The 21,480-nt window shown below is 32.2% G+C and overlaps 1 protein-coding gene across 2 annotated transcripts in view; it reads right to left on the bottom strand.

Annotated features, from left to right (window-relative positions):
- Positions 1-21,480, bottom strand: part of LOC126886910 (pre-mRNA-processing factor 39) — a 126,404-nt gene that overhangs the window by 815 nt on the left and 104,109 nt on the right. For both annotated transcript variants that reach the window (XM_050654069.1, XM_050654070.1), the window contains 3 exons: positions 19,634-19,798; positions 12,765-12,993; positions 8,212-8,653 (listed from right to left, as the gene is read on the bottom strand). In XM_050654069.1, coding sequence (XP_050510026.1) covers positions 8,212-8,653; positions 12,765-12,993; positions 19,634-19,798 — 836 coding nt within the window. The remainder of the gene's footprint in view (positions 1-8,211; positions 8,654-12,764; positions 12,994-19,633; positions 19,799-21,480) is intronic.

The following is a 21,480-nucleotide window of genomic DNA, read 5'->3' as shown; positions in this document are numbered from 1 at the left end:
TATCGCCAGTCATTTTCGTATCGTTTTTTAATTGAAAAAAAAACCTATATTGAGTTAATACCTACTAACAAGAGACATTTAGTTAATTTAAATAAATTATTTAATTATTTAAGCACAATTTATGTAGTAACAAAATTTTTAATTTTTCTTGTACAAGACTTACACACAAATTTTTTACATAGGTATATGACTTTCACATGTTTAATTTTAGTTTTAGTTCCCAGTTTTCCACTTCTTCTTAAGGTGCTATCTCTGCTACGGAGGTTGGCAATCATCATAGCTATTTTAATTTTTGAGTCAGTAGCTCTGAATAGTTGTTTTGAGCTGCATCCAAACCTCAGCCATGAAATTCGTCTTCTTCCAATGCTTCTTCTGCTACCTACCCCTCCTTGCATTATGAGTCATAGGATGCCATACTTCTCGCTCCGCATCACATGTCCGAGATATTGTAGCTTTTGTCACTGCCAACGTTTATTATTTGATTGAGGTGTTGTATCTCTGATTTGTTTCCGTTGATATTGTCCTGCCCTTAGTCAGATGATCTTGTCGCAATTCTTCTGCCAACTGAAGTAGGAAAGTTTGCCCAGATATTTGACAACCAGTAACTTCCTTATACAGCATCCAAGCATTTATTCCTACCATATCTAAGATATTAAAAGAAGCCTGCAACGGCCATCTTCTTGAAGCTGATTTGGTCGAGCCTATGGCCATCTGATCTACAACGTCTACTCCGTATTTTGTATGGTTGTAGTAGGTAATGGTTTTAGGTTTCTCCTTTTTTTTCTATGCCTATTTCAATATTGTTTGAGTATAGAGAATTCAGCGCTAGAACATTTTTGATAATTTTTCTCTGGTACACCTGGTTTCCCTGGTTAGCTCAAGTCTTCGTGTATGAAAATTTTTGATTTGTATAATTCCATCTTTTCGTTTTTTATTGACGGAGGAATATCCTTTCTTGCTCGGTTTATTGTTCCAGTACTGCTGGTAGCCTTCTTTCGTAATACTTTTTATGTATCGTGACATTTCTTCCCTTATTCATAAATGGGCCCATTAGACGGCTAATTACATGTTCCCCTAGAAGTTGATTGTCTGGTCGCTGTTCATCTTTCCGTAGGTGAGGAAATCCGTGCAACAAATATTTGGACTAGGCGTTAGCTGTAAGCCAGAATTTGATTCCAAACTTATCGGGTTTACACGCCATGTACTGGGTGAAGTAACATCTTGCCTTTGTGGGAAAAAGCTGTTCGACGATAGATATATTTAGCCAGTTGTACATAGGTGCAGCAAAATATACAATTCTCTATAAATAAGTTCCATATTGCCGACGCAATGCAAATTTATCTATTGATCATCGCTCAAATCTGGTACTTCTCCACCGTAATAAGGACCGCATTTTTTCTAGGTAGACATCAACATATTCAACAAGTAATTACACTAAGTACCTACCAGCAAAAGAGAACTTGTAATTCTTAAATAGATGTAGCAAAGTCCTAAATTTTTAAGTTTCTAGAATAACTATGAATAAGTAGTAATACAGAGGGTCAAAATAGAAAGCAGTCAAAATGACCGCCCTGGTGCTTCTAGGTATATATTAACACATCTCAAAAAGTAATTACACTAAGTACCTGTAAAGGAGGAATTATAATCATCAAGTAGATCTAGGAAAAGTCATAAATTATCAACTTTCTCAAACAACTAGGAATAAGTAATACAGAGGGTCAAAAATAGAAAGCAGTCAAAATGACCGCTCTGGTGCTTCTAGTGTTAAATCAAGGAGTAAGACAAGGAGACAATATTTCACCTAAATTGTTCACGGCAGGTCTAGAGTCAATATTTAAGAACACTCAATGGCAATATATGGGCATCAATATAGATGGGGAGAGATTAAATCATCTGAGGTTTGCGGATGATAGTTTCTATGATACATTCGCTGAAAACTGTCTGCGAGAGCAGGATTAAAAATAGACTTTGAAAAAAACTAAACTTATGACAAATCTCGTAATGAGTGGTAATATAACTATCGACAATAATACCATACAACAAACAGACATTTACAAATATCTTGGACACGAGATCAAAATCAGCAAAGACAATCAAACACATGAAATGCAGAGGCGAATAGGCCTTACATGGGCAGCATTTGGCAAACTAAGCCATATTCTAAAAAGTTCAATTCCCATGTGTCTCAAGCGAAAGGTTTATAACCAATGTGTTTTGCCTGCACAAACTTATGTAGCAGAGACTTTAACACTGACGCAAAAATCCGCAAATAAACTCAGAGTTACACAACGAGCAATGGAACGTGTAATGCTGAACGTGGCCCTTCGAGACCACATAACAAACCAACAAATAAGATAAAGATCAGGAGTTCAAGACGACATCGAAAGAGCTACAACGCCTAAGTGGAACTGGGCACGGCACTTAGCTAGAACACAAGATAGATGGTGGACACGACGAATCATGGAATGGAGGCCCAGAAACTATAAAAGAAGCCGAGGACGACCACCGACTAGATGGACCGACGACATAAAAAGAGTAGCGGGAAACTGGCTACAAGCGGCCCAGTGTAGAGAACACTGGAAAGAACTGAAGGAGGCCTATGTCCAGCAGTGGACGCGATTGGTTTATTGTTGATGATGATGATATCAGTATGACAGCCTGGCAAATTTGGAGTACTTTGTATTAGGCGAAAAAAGCCAACGGAAAAGAGCTACATGGAAGGTGCAGTCTCAAAGTTTAGACCTTTTAAAAGGGGTCAAGCTAGAAAATGTAATGTAAGATTTAGAGGACCTTAATAAACACGAAAGGGTAGAATGGGCCAAAATCCACCTCATTGAATCTATCTCTCCGTCTATGTATTATTAAATCGCTCCGAAAACTTTTGGTAATGAACCATCATCAGAGAAGACTTTTTACAATTGATATGCAGTGATACAATTTCATCGTGGTCATATTATGTCAGTTACTGATGAATGTCGTGTCAACATAAAGAGAATTAAAAAAAAAACGAAAAGTTCAAAGAATAACAAATCAATAATCTTACACGGTTTGAAGATAATGTACGATAATTTCAAGCCACACACACATTCTTTTTGGACAATCTGTTTCAGGAAAATTTGAAAACCACCTTGGCGAATCTATATAAAGTTTTCAAAATTCAATAATGTAAATGAAAATATTCAAAAGTGTTACAGGAATATTATGGCACGTCCGCATTGGTAAATTTTTCGTGCGTACCAGCTGTTCGTCACAAATATTTGCGTGCTCGAAGCAAGAATTTTCGACGCACACAACGCACACGCTCCATCGGTTATCGTTTTCGAGCGGAGATCAAATGATCTGAGCACCGCGTCCTCACTGGTAAAAATTTGCGACGAACCATTAGTTCAATACGCACGAAAAATTTACCAATGCGGACGCGTCATTAGACATTTCCAATTTTGACACATATGATCTAAGATTGACTTACACATTTTTTAATTAGTGTAAATTTAGTTATGACTTATAACGCACGTGGAAAGAACCAACAGATCGATATTAAGCCTACCTTACATAGTCAATATTATTGAAGCAATATTGATATTGATCGAATTATTGAACATTATGGAGTACACTGAAACAATAATATTGATGTCGATAATGTTTAAAAAAAAATAAATAAAATCAGTTTGATTTTTATTTAAGTTTCATCAATATTTTGAGGCACCGCTGTCAATATTATTGACACCGTGTGAGGGGTAATATACATCATGGGTCACCAATTGGTGGACCGCGGTCCGCATCCGGACCGTGGGCTAGTTTTGTGCGGACCGTCATTAAATTCAGAATAAAGTGTTTGGCAATTTTGAAAATGTTTGACCATGAGATTGTGTACTATGTTTGGCTCAACTTATGTGTGCTAAGCCGCTTTATCAAGAATGAACTTTATTATAAAATACGAATTTTTGAGGCTTGAAAACTCATATGTAAATTATTAGATTTCAGGTTGCCAAGTACCTAAACTGAAGTTTAAACATTAAATTTCAATATTCTTATACGTACGGTTTATTTCAATATATACCGTTGTTTTTTAATTGTTAATTATACGCCTCTACTCGACTAGTTTAAAGCCGCCGTGCGTCACACTTTATGGAGCGTCTCTGTCGATACATATTATACGTACTTATGCGAAGAATTCCCAAAAACTACTTAACATTTATTAAAATTTTATAATTTATTATTATAATTTATTAGTTTTTTTAATAATTTATTTATTTATTCAATTAATTATTGTCGATGTACTAGTTACATATTATGCTAATAAAAACAACGGTCTAAATTAAAATAAGCCCCGAATACTCATCAGAATCTTGAAATTGAATGTTCAATAAACTTCAATTTAGGTACTTAACAACCGCAAAAATAATTTACACATGAGTTTTTAAGCTTTGAAAATGCTTATTTTTGAGAAAAATGACAAGATCATTTTTGTTAGGATGACTCGAAAATGTTAAAAACATATTTTCGTGGACAAAAAGATGATGCTTTGGATGTTCAAACAAAATTGTTAAACAATTTCTGCACAAAAATTTTGCATTACACCCTTGTGATTTGTTTATAGGGGATAATTTTTAACAAGAATCCGCAAAGAAACCGAATTAGAACAACCGGTACATGACTCATGTAGCATTAAATCTGGACCCCGGAAATGTCAAAGGTTATCTAAACGGACCCTCAGGGAATCTAATTGATGACCCCTGATATACATTATGGAAGGCACGTATGGAATAAAATTATTTGTCCTTGTTTTCAAAAATTATAAAAAACGCTGAGACCAGTCGATTTTTATATGTAAATGTGCGCTTTTTAAACGTAAATTTAAATGTACGGGGTGATTCACGAAAGCCTAACGTAGTCCATAAGCTTTATTTTTAATGGAACACCCTACATATTTTTATACTTTTAAAAGCTGCTTAACAATCTGATTGCATCAAACTATAACAATGCTCATGGTATTATGAATAATATGAACTGGTATTATGAATATTATGAATAATATGAACAAGGTATTATGAATAATATAAGGTGAACTTTATGAATAATATAAGGTGAACTTTATGAATAATATAAGGTGAAATTTTAAAGTATTGAAACTACTTATAGAATAAAATTGTTTGTCTTTACTTTAGACAATTATAAAAATGCTGAGACACGTCAACTTTTAAATTCAACTGGGCGCTTTTTAAAAACAAATTTAAATATACAGGATGATTCACCCAAGTCATATTCACCCAAGTAACATATTCCATGATCTTCAGTTTTAATGAATCACCCTGTATATTTTTAAGTTCTTAGAAGCTACTTAACAATCTTTTCACAAAAAAGTGTATTATGTAGGGCGTATTACAAATAATACAAGGGGATATTTTGAAATTATTTAAAAATTTCGTTAAGACATTAAATACAAAACCTAATATATTGATACTTAGTTTAGAAAACTGATGTCTTTATTTAACTAATAATTTAAAAAATAATACCCTCATTTAACATGTGATCAATCATTAATTTCAAAAATTTACGGTATTTAATGTCTTTACGTAAATTATACATAATTTCAAAATTTCACTTATATTATTTATAACATAAATAATGTACCGGGTGTCCCAATAAGAATGGCTCTCGGCCATATCTCAGGAACCGTTTATAGTACAGCTTTGAGAAAAAAAAAATTATAACAAAAGTTGCCTCGGGAAAAGCCTGGAAATTATTTTTATAATTGGACGGCGTTATGCATAACTCGACCAAGCGCCATTTCTTTAATATCGAGATAACAGCGGATTCTGATGACACATAGCTAAAACAATCTTGGAAAAAATCCCTGTTATTGTCACGTTAACGGTTACTAAGAAAAACAAAATTAAACCAAGCGACATTAATCCACTTACCATTAAGCGACCATTAAGCAACCAAGAAATGAAAAACTTTGAAGCCATTTATCTCAAAACTATGTTTTGGCGCTTGGTTGAGTTATGCATAACGCCGTCCAATTGTAGGTCCACCGCTAGAGGGCGTAATTGAATATCAAAAATTTAAAAATCAAAATTTTACAAAATTTACCTAATAAAAGGGCACTGGAAATCCAATCATCATAAAATTCTGCGCATATTTGATTTATGAAGTTTAAGTCTACCTTTGCAAATAAGAGGTGGGGGTAAGTGGGAACCTTCTTATGAAAAAATGGCTGTAAGTCCGGTTCTGCTAAATCGAATTTTGCATACTTGGTCTTGTTGAAAACGGCTCTTTTTCGTCAATTTAAGTGTCTTATTTTCGAAATAGCCTAATAAGCAGTATGCAAGTTAGGGGGCGTTATTTAATTATTTTCAGAAATCTTGTTTTCTTTGAAAAATATTAAATACAAGTATGCATTTTTAATGATGTATCACAAAATTAGACTAAATTAGCAACATAATACCGAAAACCGCATGTCGATACCTTTTTTCTATCTCGAGATATCTTAAGAAATGTGTAAATTTTAAACATAACTGTTACTGTCACCGGTAAACGAGGTTAAGGAAAAGTAGTGTGCTATGGAAAAAACAAATTATTAAACATTTTCTAGATGTAAACGTATATAATTAATTAAAACAACAATAAGACAAACAACACTATAAATATAACAAAGAAATAAAAGCAACTACTTACTTAGTCTTAGTGACTGTCTAAATGTTCAAATTGTTTCCCATCATTTTCGATACAAGCATTTACTCTTTCAAGAGGAGATTGAATAGCAACAGATTTAACTGTTTTAGACTTTTATTTATGGGGACGGATTAAAAACCTTGTTTTTGCCGCTAGGCCCACTACGCGAGAAAACATGATCTAGAATCTAGAGAATACGAAACGCCATTCAAAGCATTGCGAAAGCAGATGAGACTGCTGTTCAATCTACTCTTGAAAGAGTAAATACTTGCATCGAAAATGATGGGCAACAATTTGAACATTTAGGTTTTACATTTATTTCTTTGTTATATTTTATAGTGTTGTTTGCTTTATTGTTGTTTTAATTATTTATATACTTTTACATCTGGAAAATGTTTCTTTGTTTCTTCCATAGCACACTACTTTTCCTTAACTTCGTTTACCGGTGACATTAACAGTTTTGTTTAAAATTTACACGTTTCTTAAGATATCTCGAGATAGAAAAAAGATATCGACATGCGGTTTTCGGTATTATGTTGCTAATTTGGTCTAATTTTGTAATACGGGATTAAAAATGTATACTTGTATTTAATATTTTCCAAAGAAAACTAGATTTCTGAAAAAAATTAAATAACGCCTCCTAGCTGGCATATTACTTATTAGGCTGGTTCGAAATTATAACTCTTACATTGACGAAAAAGATTTGTTTTCAACAAGAACAAGTTTGCAAAATTCGATTTAGCAGAACCGGACTTACATCCATTTTTTCATAACAAGGTTCCCACTCACCCCTACCTCTTATTTGGAAAGGTAGACTTAAACTTGTGAAATCAAATATGAGTAGAATTTTATGAAGAATACGATGATCGGATTTAGATCTAGATCTATCGTCCTTGACTGCAAAATTGAAACTGACACATTATTGATCAATATTAATATTATTGAGTAGTGTGAGGGCTATCGTGTTTTTACCATATACATATTGCGTCAATAAACCGTGTAAGGGTACGAACATGCCGAAGATACCTGGATGCGAGCGGTGTAAATCGCGATCGCGGTCGAGATTTACATCGATGACGGGCAGAACATACCGAAGATACCTTCCTTTCAGTGTTCTTTGCGGTTTCCATATAACCAAAACTTGTCGCAACCTGATTCCAACAAGAAATGAATAAATACACCAGCCGTATCTCCAGCGAATGTCACGTGGTTTAAAAATCCCCAATAAACTTTAATTTACCACGCGATCAGCAGCTCGATCGCGATGTAAAACAAACTATTTTGTTTTGCCATCGACATCGCTGTAAACCGCGATGATAGGTCGCGAGGGTGAACGGGTGACACACCCTTGGTATGTGTGATCTCGCGAACGCGACCTACACTGCGCACATCCATGTATCTTCGGCATGTTTGTACCCTTAGGTACGCTTTAACCTGTTTTGAAAAATCAAAATTTGTTGCAGTGACGGTAGCAAAGAAATTATAATTGGCCACTAAGAAAATTGCTAAAGAAAAATTGTCTCCAACACTTACCTCTTAATTTCCTTCTTTTTTAGTCCATCTTTATGTTGCTTGACCAATTTTTGATATTGTTCATGAGCTTCTTGTACTAACTGAAGGTTACTACCAAAATCTTCGAGATATTCTAATTTTCTTTGAGCAAACAACATCTTTTGCTCAGCATCTACACCATCTTTGTCCAAAAACATATTTAGGATTTCAGTGATATTTTTTTCAGTTGGATCTCCCTTCTGTAAAGTGACATCAACAAGCTGCAAATACAGTCTAGGATTATTTGGATCTTTAGCAATAGCGGTTTTTAAAATTGTTTGTGCTTTTTCAACGTCCTTCATCATAAAGCAAGCAAATCTGGAATATTTTATTGATATGCTGCTGGCAATGATTTTGTTTTTTGTACTATTTATATAGTGTTCGAAAAGTTGGCAACATTTTTCGTGATCGCCCCGTCGTCTTTCTGAAACAGAAGAGATTTTCTCACATGAAAATTAGTAATGATCAGTATTAGTAGTGATCAGTAACTTGACGTGACTCATGCCAAATAAAGGAAAACATTAATAACGGTTTATTGTGAGTAATAGATGGAAAAATTAGCATTAACGAATTTTTACCCTAGTTATGATAAACGAACTACATCAAAATATTTTTATAACATAATAAAATTATTAAAAATAAATTCACGCAGTTGTTTAATTTTAATTGAATTTGTGCAGTTACTCATCCTGTAGATTTTTTTGAGTAAAACATTACAACAAAAGTGAACGAATATTTGACAAAGCTTTTTCCAGGAGAGGAACAAATTATATGTTTTATACTGCAGTAAATATTCTGCTAGTTTCCATTTTGTTCATGTTATAAATTTCTTGTTTACTTAGTACATTCAAAATATGTAATTGCTTTTTATCATGGAACGACGTAATTTAACTTTGGATGAGACAAATAGGGCTGTTGGCCGTTTTCAATGTGGCATGCCGCAAATTAATATAGCTGAACGCATGGGAGTGTCCATCGTAACTCGAAAACTATCCATTTTTGAGAAAAATTACGAGATACCTTTCTTGTTTAGAATGACCCAAAAAACCTAAAAAAATATTTTTCAGAGCAAAAAAGGTGATCTTTTGTATGCGTTTAAAAAAATTGTTTAAACAATTTCTGCCCAATAATTCCGCCCGACACCCTTCAGATTTGTTTAAAGGGGACATTTCCGAGATACGGGGTGTTGCAATTTTTCTTACAAACTGACGATTTATGTATTGCTATAAAACCGGTTGAGATACGCAAATGAAATTTGGTGAATTTTAAGAGGTAGTTATTGCGCATTTCTTATATACAATTAAGAATTTTATATTCATCATTGGCGTGCATACGGGTAATATGAGTCGTACAGGTAATGGTCTGAATGGTTTTAAAGTAAAAATTAGTACGCCACTGAGATATTTCAAATTAAAAATCATTCTTGCCTTTTTTCATATGAGACGACGTTATTATGCAAAAGAAATAAAACATCTTAACGTTTACACAGTATTCGAGGTAGTTTCCATATGCACTTACATATTTCCATAGAAACTTACATATTTCATGTAAACGTTAAGGTGTTTTATTTTTTGCATGAAAACGGCGCTTCATATGAAAAAAAGACAAGAAAGATTTTTCGTTGTAAATTGAACAGGTAATTCAAAAATTATTTTTAATTTGAAATATCTCAGTGGCGTACTATTTTTTTTTATAAAAAATTCACAACATTACCTGTACGGGTCATATTACCCGTATGCGCGCCAATGGTGAATATAAAATTCTTAGTTGTATGTCAAAAGATGCGCAATAACTACCTCTAAAAACCCATCTTTCATTTGCATATCTCAACCGGCTTTAGAGCAATACACAAATCGTCAGTTTGTAAGAAAAATTTCAACACCCTGTATCTCGGAAACGAAGGATTTGCGAACATACGTTTATAAATTAAACTGTCATTATTCTTTCATGCAGAATTACCCCTTTAAGTTGATCATACTTATTTAAAAACACCCTTGTATTGATGAAAAAACATGGCTAGTTGTTAAAGTTCGTAACTTTTTTATTATCCAGCATAAGCGAATAAATAAAAAAACAGAATGTTAAGAAAACCTGGGGCTATTGTTGGGTTTTAATTTCAGTATTTTATAACTGTTAGAATATTCCACAGGGTGTGGCGAACTTTGAGAAAAAAACACAGTTTGATTGGTACACCCGGTATACAATGACAATTTACTTGTCTACCAACAATATTATTACAGCGATATTGTTAAAGAATAAGGCTATAATATATTGAAAAAATCACTTAAATTGGACAACAGGTTTAGGAAATTCGAGACATCAAAAATAATTCATTTTTAAGGTGTCCCGATTTTTTTACCAGGAGTGTATTATAAGAAAATATGCTAGTTAAGAGGCTACAGTAGCGATCAACAGGTAGCAACAAACGCGTTCTAAGATTGCGACTGTAATTCTGAATATTTTGTCGAGATATTTGGCACACATATTCATAATATAATAAAGAATGGCGGTACAGAGCCCAAATTGATAAATATATTAGTATGTGGAAATTACTCTGTAATTAAATACAATATTAAAAAAAAACGAGCCTGTACCGCCATTAAGAAGAACAAAAAAAAATAAACTTTCTTCAAATAAACTTTTTTATCCCATGCCTAGATTTTGTGTAATCTTGGAACTACTAAAATTTTTTATTTCTAACAAGAAATCGAACATACAGTAATCCCTCTTCAACCGCGAGGGTTACGTTCCGAAGAGAAAGGTGCGGTTGGTGAAACCGTGGTTGGCGAGGGATCCGCGATCCAAAGAAGAATGTGACATATATAGGTAATCCCAATATTCCCAATATTGAATACGTATATATTAGTATGTACAGCTGGTTCCAAAAAAAAAACTGATACGACTCTTAAAGCGTATTTTGTAGAAAATTGAGCAGTGTACTTTCTTCTTCTTCTTCTTTTTGTTTTTGGTCTCGGTGCAAGGCAATTACCAGCACGATTTATAGGCGATCTTGATGTAGTCTCCATATCACAATCGCTGACTATGTTCTTGTAAAAAGCTTTTGATAGGGTGTGATATAATGAATATGAGTTTAATTATATTTAATTTATTATATTTTGAAGGATAAATACTTATTATCTACATACTGTCACTGAAAAATTTTAAAATTTGTCAGATAACTTCAACCTCAAAAAATGGCTGTTTGTTTATTTATTTTATTATTTGTCTGTCATAATAAATATAATATAATGTCAGACCCATCATACACTCCTCAAAATGATCAAATCTTACTAAGAGTCCTATCAGTTTTTTTAGGAACCAGCTGTACATAGAAAGAAATATGATTAAATTGCATATCTGTGAAATAGTATTATCATATCAACAAAAATAAAGACGCTGAGATCAGCTTCTACATTCGCCGGTATTTTAAACCTTCAGAATATAAACTAATTGCCGTAGTCTTACTACTAAGAACAAGCGCCAGTGGCGTATCATGAGTGATTTAACGCGACTGGTCAAATTATAAAAAATATATAAAAATAATAAAATATTCTCATTAAAGATTTAACAGATATCGCAACCGCGGATAAGTGAAACCGCGGTTGATGAGTCCGCGGATAATGAGGGATTACTGTATAACTAATTAGGCAACATAGAGAAATTATCACTGTCATTTTGATAAACCTGAGTCAGATTTTCTCTAATCTGTTCTGTCATCTTTATCGATATCTGTTCAGTGCAGTGAATTTTAAGAATTCGGCATTGTTGTTTCATAGAAAAGTAGTGTTTTATAGTTAATTTATTATATTTTTGTGTAATAGAACTAAGTTGTTGGCCTATTTGAAAAAATAGATTATTGTTAATTGTGAGTTTTAGTTATATGTAGATAGGTAAGTATATTTTACGTAAAAATATTTTGAATTGTAATACGAGTATATAAAGTTTTAGGAGGATTTTTTATTCTAAAAACATTATCAATAGTTTAACAAAATGGGAAAAGTAAATCAAACGAAAAATAAAGTGAAACCGTCCAAGAAAATGTCCATTAAAACCGTGCCAAAATTATGCGAAAATCGAAATTTGTTTCGCTTCACAACGAAAAATGATTATTAATTATTGTTTTATTATTAGATATTTCATGCAAATACCTACCTATCTTATTATATAAAATTTTCACCTATTTTGGTTTATTTTGATAAATATTTATTTACTAATAATAAAATCGTTTTCTATTACTTTCATTTAGCGCGACTATGATATTGTCAAAATATTAATCTTAGATAATGTCAAAGATTACCACTGTTGCCAAAGTTTATGATACTATCTCCCGAAGTTATATTTTGTTGCTACCTGTTGATCGCTACTGTTGGCCATTAATTATTGAAGTTGAGTATAAAAAAAAAGAGTACAAAATAACTTCTTTATAAATGGTATAGCCATAGCCTATGCCTATATAGTACAGTCTAATCAACAATTAATCAGAATATGTTGGAGTAACGTGACATATTACATGTTAAAGAAATATCGCAACTTACCTAAATTTATCCGCCGATAAGCAATCTGTAAAACATTTGGAACAGACTTTTCCAAATTTACTAATATCTCTGCTGCTCTAGACATATTGTCAACACCCTCCTCAAAAATGGCCCATTGCAAATGGAGATTTGGTTTTTTTAGATGGTGAATAGTACAAGCTCGCTCATACACATCTCTTATTTTAGGCTGTAGCTCATGGTCTCTAAGATTTTCAAGATAATGCACAAACTAAAAATTAAATTTTTGATTAATTTAACTTGTATTTGAAAATACGAAACTAGCACAAATATAGTTCTCAGATGAAGATAGATGATAGACAAGTTTTGAGAAAAAATGGATGGTAATATACTAAATTTACAATCAAGATGCATAGGCTATTGATTATGTACTATAGAAAGGAACTACAACGTTAACGGGGTTTTATTATTTCATATGGTCAATGAATCTCTATATATGAAAAAACCGCGGAGTGCTACCATTTAAAGGGGTGCGTTTTTGAGAAATGGGTGAATTAGTCCCTGGGCACAGGTTACATTAGGGTGAGTTCTATGCACTTTTGGTACAAATACGTCTACATAAAAATTGTTCCTGGTTAAATTTACTTTCTAAATATAACTTTTTAAAGTCAAAGATACTTTTTTTTACAAAAATATATTCAAAAGAAAAAGCACAAAGAAACCCAAAAGAAAGAAATTTTGTTTTTTGTCCCATAACTTTTGTCCACGAGGATATAGGTATAGACATTGCTTCACAGCAAAAAAACTTACATATTTTGTCTTTAAAATGATGTTTGGTAGAGGTCATTAGGATGTACAGTTTTCGAAATATGATTTTTCAAAGTTCGCCACTCACAGCAATTTTGGGCAAGTTTCCTTGTTATTTCGCAAATATTGTTCTGTAACTTTTTTCTACGTAACTTTAGGTATATGCAATGGTACATGTAAGAGGAATAGAAATCAATTACCTTTAAAATGGTCTACTGTATAATGTACAACTTCTTTTAAAGAGGTTATCTTTTTCAAGACTTTATACTTTTAACGAGTTTTTATATTTTTTACGATTATTTTTTAAATTTCCCATTATAACTTTTTTTCTATATGGTATATATTATACAGGGTGTCCCGAAAAGATTGGTCATGAATTATACCACAGATTCTGGGGTCAAAAATAGGTTGATTGAACCTCACTTACCTATATACAATAGTGCACACAAAAAAAGTTACAGCCCGTTGAAGTTACAAAATGAAAATCGATTTTTTTTCATATAACGAAAACTCCTAGAGGTTTTTTATTGAAACTGGACATGAGGAATTTTTATCGCAGCAACATCTTAAAAAAAAATTATAGTGAAATTTGTGCACCCCATAAAAATTTTATGGGGGTTTTGTTCCCTTAAACCCCCCCCAAACTTTTATGTACGTTCCAATTAAATTATTATTGAGGCACCATTAATTAAACACAATATTTTTAAAACTTTTTTGCCTCTTAGTACTTTTTTGATAAGCCAGTATTTATCGAGATATTTTGAATAATTGTCGAATCCACCACATATTTGTATATGGTTAAGTATGATTATAGACACCTGTTAATAATCTGAAAATTTATTTATAACTTAAATTTTTTGGTATATTTTGAAAAAGTAGCCACATCTCGATAAAAGTTGACTTATCAAAAAAAGACTAAGAGGCAAAAAAGTTTTAAAAACACTGTGTTTAACTAATGGTACCACAATATTAGCTTAATTGGGACGTACACAAACATTTGGGGGGTTTAAAGGAACAAAACCCCCATCAATTTTTTATGTAAATATAGTAAAAAAGAAGCCACATCTCGATAAAAACTGGCTTATCGAAAAAATACTAAGAAGCAAAAAAGTTTTATAAACGTTGTGTTCAACTAATGGTACCACAATAATGAATTAATTGGAACGTACACAAAAGTTTGGGGGGGTTTAAGGGAACAAAATCCCCATAAATTTTTTATGGGGTGGACAAATTTCACTCTAATTTTGTTTTAAGGTGGTCCTGCCATAAGAATGATACATGCCCGTTTTTAATAAAAAATCTCTGAGAGTTTTCGATATATTGAAAAAAATTGATTTTCATTTTGTAACTTCAAGGGGCTGTAACTTTTTTTATGAGCACATTTGTACTAAGGTAAGTTAGGTTCAACCGAACTATTTTTGACCCCAGAATGTGTGGTATAATTTATGACCATTCTTTTCGGGACACCCTGTATAATAAAAAAGAAAGCTTATTCTGTTTACTTTAAAATGGTGTATTATAAAAAATTCTAGGGTTATTTTTGAATAACATATGCTTTTTCAAATTGTAATAAGTACTTGCAACGATTTTTCGTTATTATATTCCTCATTATAACTTTTTTATGTGATTGTGTGTTATGATTGAATCTTATTTTTTATAGGTAATACTTTGGATCCACTTGACTCGGCCGGGCAAACTTCAAAATATGGATTAATTCCAATATTTACTGTCAAAGCTCCTGCACCACAAGCTTTGCTTGAAAAAATAGCATGTAAATGTAATAAAGGATGTACAAAAAACTGCGGTTGTAGGAAGATAGGAATTAGTTGTTCAATATTCTGCAAAGGGTGCATGTGCATGGGTACTAATTGTGGGAACTCTAAGATAACTGAGGTGTCAGAGGAAGATATTAAAGCTAATGCTAAGGAAGAGATGGACTTTGATTTTGAAAATTTTTTAAATGTCAACGTTTAAATAATTTTAACTAAAGTGATGTTTTTTAAGACTAATGTTTATGTAATTTTTGTAAAAGAAATAATTTTAAATAATACAGGTAAAAAAATATCCAAGAATCACTCGGTTTCCATTATGTATTTAAATATAGATGATACACCATTTTAAAGAGCAGAAAGTAAGCCCTCTTTGTTGCGCAATATATAGATAGTATTGTATAGTATTGTATATTCATGTACAAGAAAAAATAAGTTATAACGAGAAATTTCAAAAATAATCGTAAAAAATGTAAAAAATAATATTTTTTTTATATTAAGTATTATATAATATATTATATAATAATTTTATTTTATTTTTATATTATATTATAAAAAAATCGTTAAAAATATAAAACCTTGAAAAACCATAATCTCTTTAAAAAAAAGTCGTACAACGTTATACAGTAGACCATTTTAAAGGTAATTGATTTCTATTCCTATTACGTGTACATTGCATCTACCTAAAGTTACGTAGAAAAAAGTTACAGAACAATATTTGCGAAATAACAAGGGAAATTGCCCGAAATTGCTGTGAGTGGCGAACTTTGAAAAATCATATTTCGAAAACTGTAAATCCTAATGACCTCTACCAAACATAATTTTAAAGAGAAGATATGTAAGTTTTTTTTCTGTAAAGCAATGTCTATACCTATATCCTCGTGGACAAAAGTTATGGGACAAAAAACAAAATTTCTTTCTTTTGGGTTTCTTTGTGCTTTTTCTTTTGAATATATTTTTGTAAAAAAAAGTATCTTTGACTTTAAAAAGTTATATTTAGATAGGAAATTTAACCAGGAACAATTTTTATGTAGACGTGTTTGTACCAAAAGTGCATAGAACTCGCCCTAATGTAACCTGTGCCCAGGGACTAATTCACTTATTTCTCAAAAACGCACCCCTTTAAATGGTAGCACTCCGTGGTTTTTTCATATATAGATGTCCATTGACCATATAAAATAATAAAACCCCGTTAACGTTGTAGTTCCTTTTAGCTATCTTATTTTGAATATAATCAATAGCCTAGCAGTAGAAATAAACAAAACAATCAAGTATATTCAAATGGGAAATAAGCCACAATTTTACCTAAAAATGATTTTATTAACGTTTCGACGCCCAAGTCGGGTGTCGTTGTCAAAATACAAAATAATACTAAATAAACAAAAATGTTGTTGCTTAGTAAAAAATTCTTTTATAATTTATTTAATCTGACTCATTTATATCGGCAATTCAGACACGTATTATACATTTTAAAGTAGACGACTTTAAAATGATATTGCCAATATTGATGAGTTGCGTTCCTGGGACGACTTTACTAAAAGATAGTTCATTCGATTACATGAAATCAATCCCAACTCAAGAATATCCGCCACAAAAAATCATAGCATGTGATCTGTCTTTAAAAAGACAACCAAATGCAACGGTGGCACTGAAATTCTCGCGTTAGAGATTCCATAGTAAATCACGAGGGAAAACCAGGAAAAACCTCGTGATACTATCCCGACATCGTAAGTATTTGGGTTTACATTTAGTTTACTCTCAAAACTAATACCGAATTCTGACTTGATATTTTAAATTTTAAATAATACTAATATACTCAATGTACTAACTCGATATGTTACTGATTTACTAATTGTGGTATTTTCTTTCTATTGACTTCCTTCTTTAATATGGGTAACCACATCCTACTGCATTCTACCGAGGAATTTGCGACACAATTGATTTCATTTAGCATAATTAGAGCCGCTTCTTTGATTTTTCTCTTTTTACTATCTGCTTCTTTTAGGACTATACTTGAATCTCTCCACTGAACTCTATGTTCATTCTCCCATGCGTGTTGACATATTTGAGATCTATCAAATTCTCTATTTTTTATATAAGACTGATGTTCATTTACTCTAACGTCTAATGGTCTTGACGTTTCACCTATATAAAATTGTTCGCATTCACAAGGTATTTTATAATTTTATAAACGTCAAGACCATTAGACGTTAGAGTAAATGAACATCAGTCTTATATAAAAAATAGAGAATTTGATAGATCTCAAATATGTCAACACGCATGGGATAATGAACATAGAGTTCAGTGGAGAGATTCAAGTATAGTCCTAAAAGAAGCAGATAGTAAAAAGAGAAAAATCAAAGAAGCGGCTCTAATTATGCTAAATGAAACCAATTGTGTCGCAAATTCCTCGGTAGAATGCAGTAGGATGTGGTTACCCATATTAAAGAAGGAAGTCAATAGAAAGAAAATACCACAATTAGTAAATCAGTAACATATCGAGTTAGTACATTGAGTATTTTAGTATTATTTAAAATTTAAAATATCAAGTCAGAATTCGGTATTAGTTTTGAGAGTAAACTAAATGTAAACCCAAATACTTACGATGTCGGGATAGTATCACGAGGTTTTTCCTGGTTTTCCCTCGTGATTTGCTATGGAATCTCTAACGCGAGAATTTCAGTGCCACCGTTGCATTTGGTTGTCTTTTTAAAGACAGATCACATGCTATAATTTTTTGTGGCGGATATTCTTGAGTTGGGATTGATTTCATGTAATCGAATGAACTATCTTTTAGTAAAGTCGTCCCAGGAACGCAACTCATCAATATTGGCAATATCATTTTAAAGTCGTCTACTTTAAAATGTATAATACGTGTCTGAATTGCCGATATAAATGAGTCAGATTAAATAAATTATTAGAAGAATTTTTTACTAAGCAACAACATTTTTGTTTATTTAGTATTATTTTGTATTTTGACAACGACACCCGACTTAGGCGTCGAAACGTTAATAAAATCATTTTTAGGTAAAATTGTGGCTTATTTCCCATTTGAATATACTTGATTATAAAAATGCCACAAGAAAATAGCTTCAGAACAACATTAAAAAACAAAACAAGACACGTTAAATGCTACAGGAGCACTCTCGAATCATAATTTACAATTTATATACATTGTAAATTCCAAATCATGATTTTCAAAGTTTATACATTGTAAATTATGATTCGGGAGTGCTCCTAATAGCATTTTAAGGCGCGTCCAAACCAAATTTGCGGAACTATTGCGAGCTGCTCGCTAACTGTAACCGAACAAGATGTCTACACCAAAAATTAGAGTGGTTCGCGAACAGTACGCTGCGGTTCGCATTGGTTTCATTGCTTTGATGCCCTCACCCATTTTAAAACACGGCTGTTATATGGATACTATAATTATTTTCTTTTTGTGTTCTGCATTTCTGGGGTCCCATAAATTGGAATGTTTACGGTATTCCTTTATTAATGTAATAATTTCGTCTTCGGCCCATTCCATTTTCGATAAACAGTAATTAACTATGACTTAAGTAACTATATTATTTATTATACTACTGATACTACTTACTATTAATTAACTGTATTAATTATTAAACTTAACTATATTAACTTATTAATTAACTATAGTAGTAAACAACAATAAAAAAGCAGCAAGCCACGTTGAAATATTTTAACATCAAACTAAAAGTAAATACGAACATAACCCCTTTTCGTTTAAGCGAACTTCAGTACGTCCAGACCGTTTTGTTTATTAACTGGTTGTTCGCGAACAAACCCTTTGATGTTACCGCTATCCAAGCGAACTTTGAGCGAACAGCGAACTGTTCGCGAACCCATTATGAACTGTAGTCCACACAGCTGTTCGCGAACAGCTCGCTAACGGTTCGCGAACAGCTCGCTAACGGTTCGCGAACTTGGTTTGTACGCGGCTTTACGCGTCTTGGTTTGTTTATTTCTACTGCATCTTGTGTGTAAATTTAGTATAGGAGTACTCCAGAATCATAATTTACAATGTATAAACTTTGGAAATCATGATTTGGGATTTACAGTGTAAATTATGATTCGGGAGTGCTCCTAGTAGCATTTAAAGTGTCTTGGTTTGTTTATTTCTACTGCATCTTGATTGTAAATTTAGTATAGACGTCTTTAGAGAATACAGTTTATAGCAGTACAATAATGGTATAATCTGTTAGTGTAAATAGTGTCTATGATAACAAAGTATATTATATGTATTTATCGTTTTTTACACATTGTCAATTAACAACTTGATGTAAAATAAAAATACATAATATAATTTAGACTCACCTTTAACCAGAACTCTTCGTATAGAGCACATGCTATGAGACACCTTTCAAACAATACTATTATTCTCACTCTGTCTCCCTGCTCAGTCTCATAATCTAAGTAATCTTGCCAGTTTTTAAGCTGACATCGTTCTAAAGGTTTTACATGAAAATATGGACGTTTTATCTACAATACAAACATTTAATATTAGATACATAGTCAAAACATACAAATAATTTACAATCTTAAAGCAAGTCAGATGGCCCTTGCGATGTCAACAATAATTTCAGGGTTGCTTCCCATTCACTTAACAAGAAACAACCATTAAGCAAAATCATCATTAGGTAAAATTAAAAGAGAGGAACTAAATTTTAATATTAAGACAAACGATAAAAACAGTTATTGTACGAATCTAATAATTTTGAAGTTATTAAACTGAATATGCATTGAGATTTAACCCGGCAGTGGTCACTATATGAGATTTTCTCTCACGGTTTCAGAAAATTGCGTCCAACTTTTTTTCTGGGAAATTATACGCGCTGTAGTTCGTTCTAGTCTTCTAACTATCATCCCTCGACAACTTAATACTCGTCCGCTCAAATAGTTGACTTAGTATCACCAAAGTGTTGAGTCAGTGCGCTTCTCTCATCGGGCGACCTCCGGCGCCACCAACTTTTTTCGACTTAAGATACTAGTACACTTTAAGACCAAAAATAATCATTTTTTTCTCAGAACCTTTATTAAAATGAACATAAAACTTTTTACATATTAATTCTAGCTCTTAGAGAGTACAAAAAATATATCTTTTTTCATTTATGCACGTACACTAATATTGTAGAGGGCGCAAAAGTCAAGCCTCGAAAAATGATGGCGGACAGTTAATCTCAGGATTGGGATATCTGAAACAAAAAAATCGTACTGAATTTGAAAAAGGAAGGTTTCTTACGTGACAATCTGACCAAAAAATAAAGAATAAATATTTTTAATGATGAAAAACTGAAGAAAAACAGTAGATTTTTTCGCAAAATTTTTTCAAATTTCCGTAAAATCTTTTTTTTGCGGAATTTTTCACTAACGGTGATAAATTGTCACGTAAGAAACCTTCCTTTTTCAAATCCCGTACGATTTTTTTGTTTCAGAGATCTCAATCCTGAGATTAACTGTCCGCCATCGGAATTACTTTTTTCCGAGGCCTCGATTTTGGCGCCCTCTACAAAAATAAAAAAAGATATATTTTTTGTATTCTGTAAGAGTTAGATATTAAAATGTAAAAAGTTTTATGTTCATTTTTAATAAAGGTTCTGAGAATAAAAATCTTGAAAAAATGCTTATTTTTGGTCTGAGTACTAGTACCTTAAAACCTGACATAATATCCTTTGAAAACCCTATATTCTGTTTCACGGTTTAGTTGTAGATGGCCACTTAATATTTTTCAATGTTAAATATTGGCGGCATCAACCGTAACATTGTATATAAAGATAATAATAATAACACAGAAGAACGCCACATCTTTTTAAAGAAATTGGCTTTATCGTTGATGAAACCTCATCTTATAAATCGTTCGACAATTCCAAACTTAACTTTAAGCCTTCGGAATTCTATTGCCAGAATTGTCAAAATAACAATACCGAACTCATCACAACCTGAACCATCGGATATTCATTTTGCCCTCGCTGCAAAAATAGAAGAGTAAAAAAGTTGTAATTCTTGTCATCAACCACTTTGTCCAGAGCATTCTTGTTATACTTGTGTAAATTGCGGTGCCGTAAATTATATAGATACGGAGATTGATTAATATCGGTTTAATTCCGATCATTTTTTTGTATCTTATCATATTATTATGTATATTATGTTATATTATTATATTC

The sequence above is a fragment of the Diabrotica virgifera genome, chromosome 6 (assembly GCF_917563875.1).
Source record: "Diabrotica virgifera virgifera chromosome 6, PGI_DIABVI_V3a".
Lineage (NCBI taxonomy): Eukaryota > Metazoa > Arthropoda > Insecta > Coleoptera > Chrysomelidae > Diabrotica > Diabrotica virgifera.
Note: the sequence above shows the minus strand (reverse complement) of the source record. Positions and strands in the feature narration are given on the sequence as shown.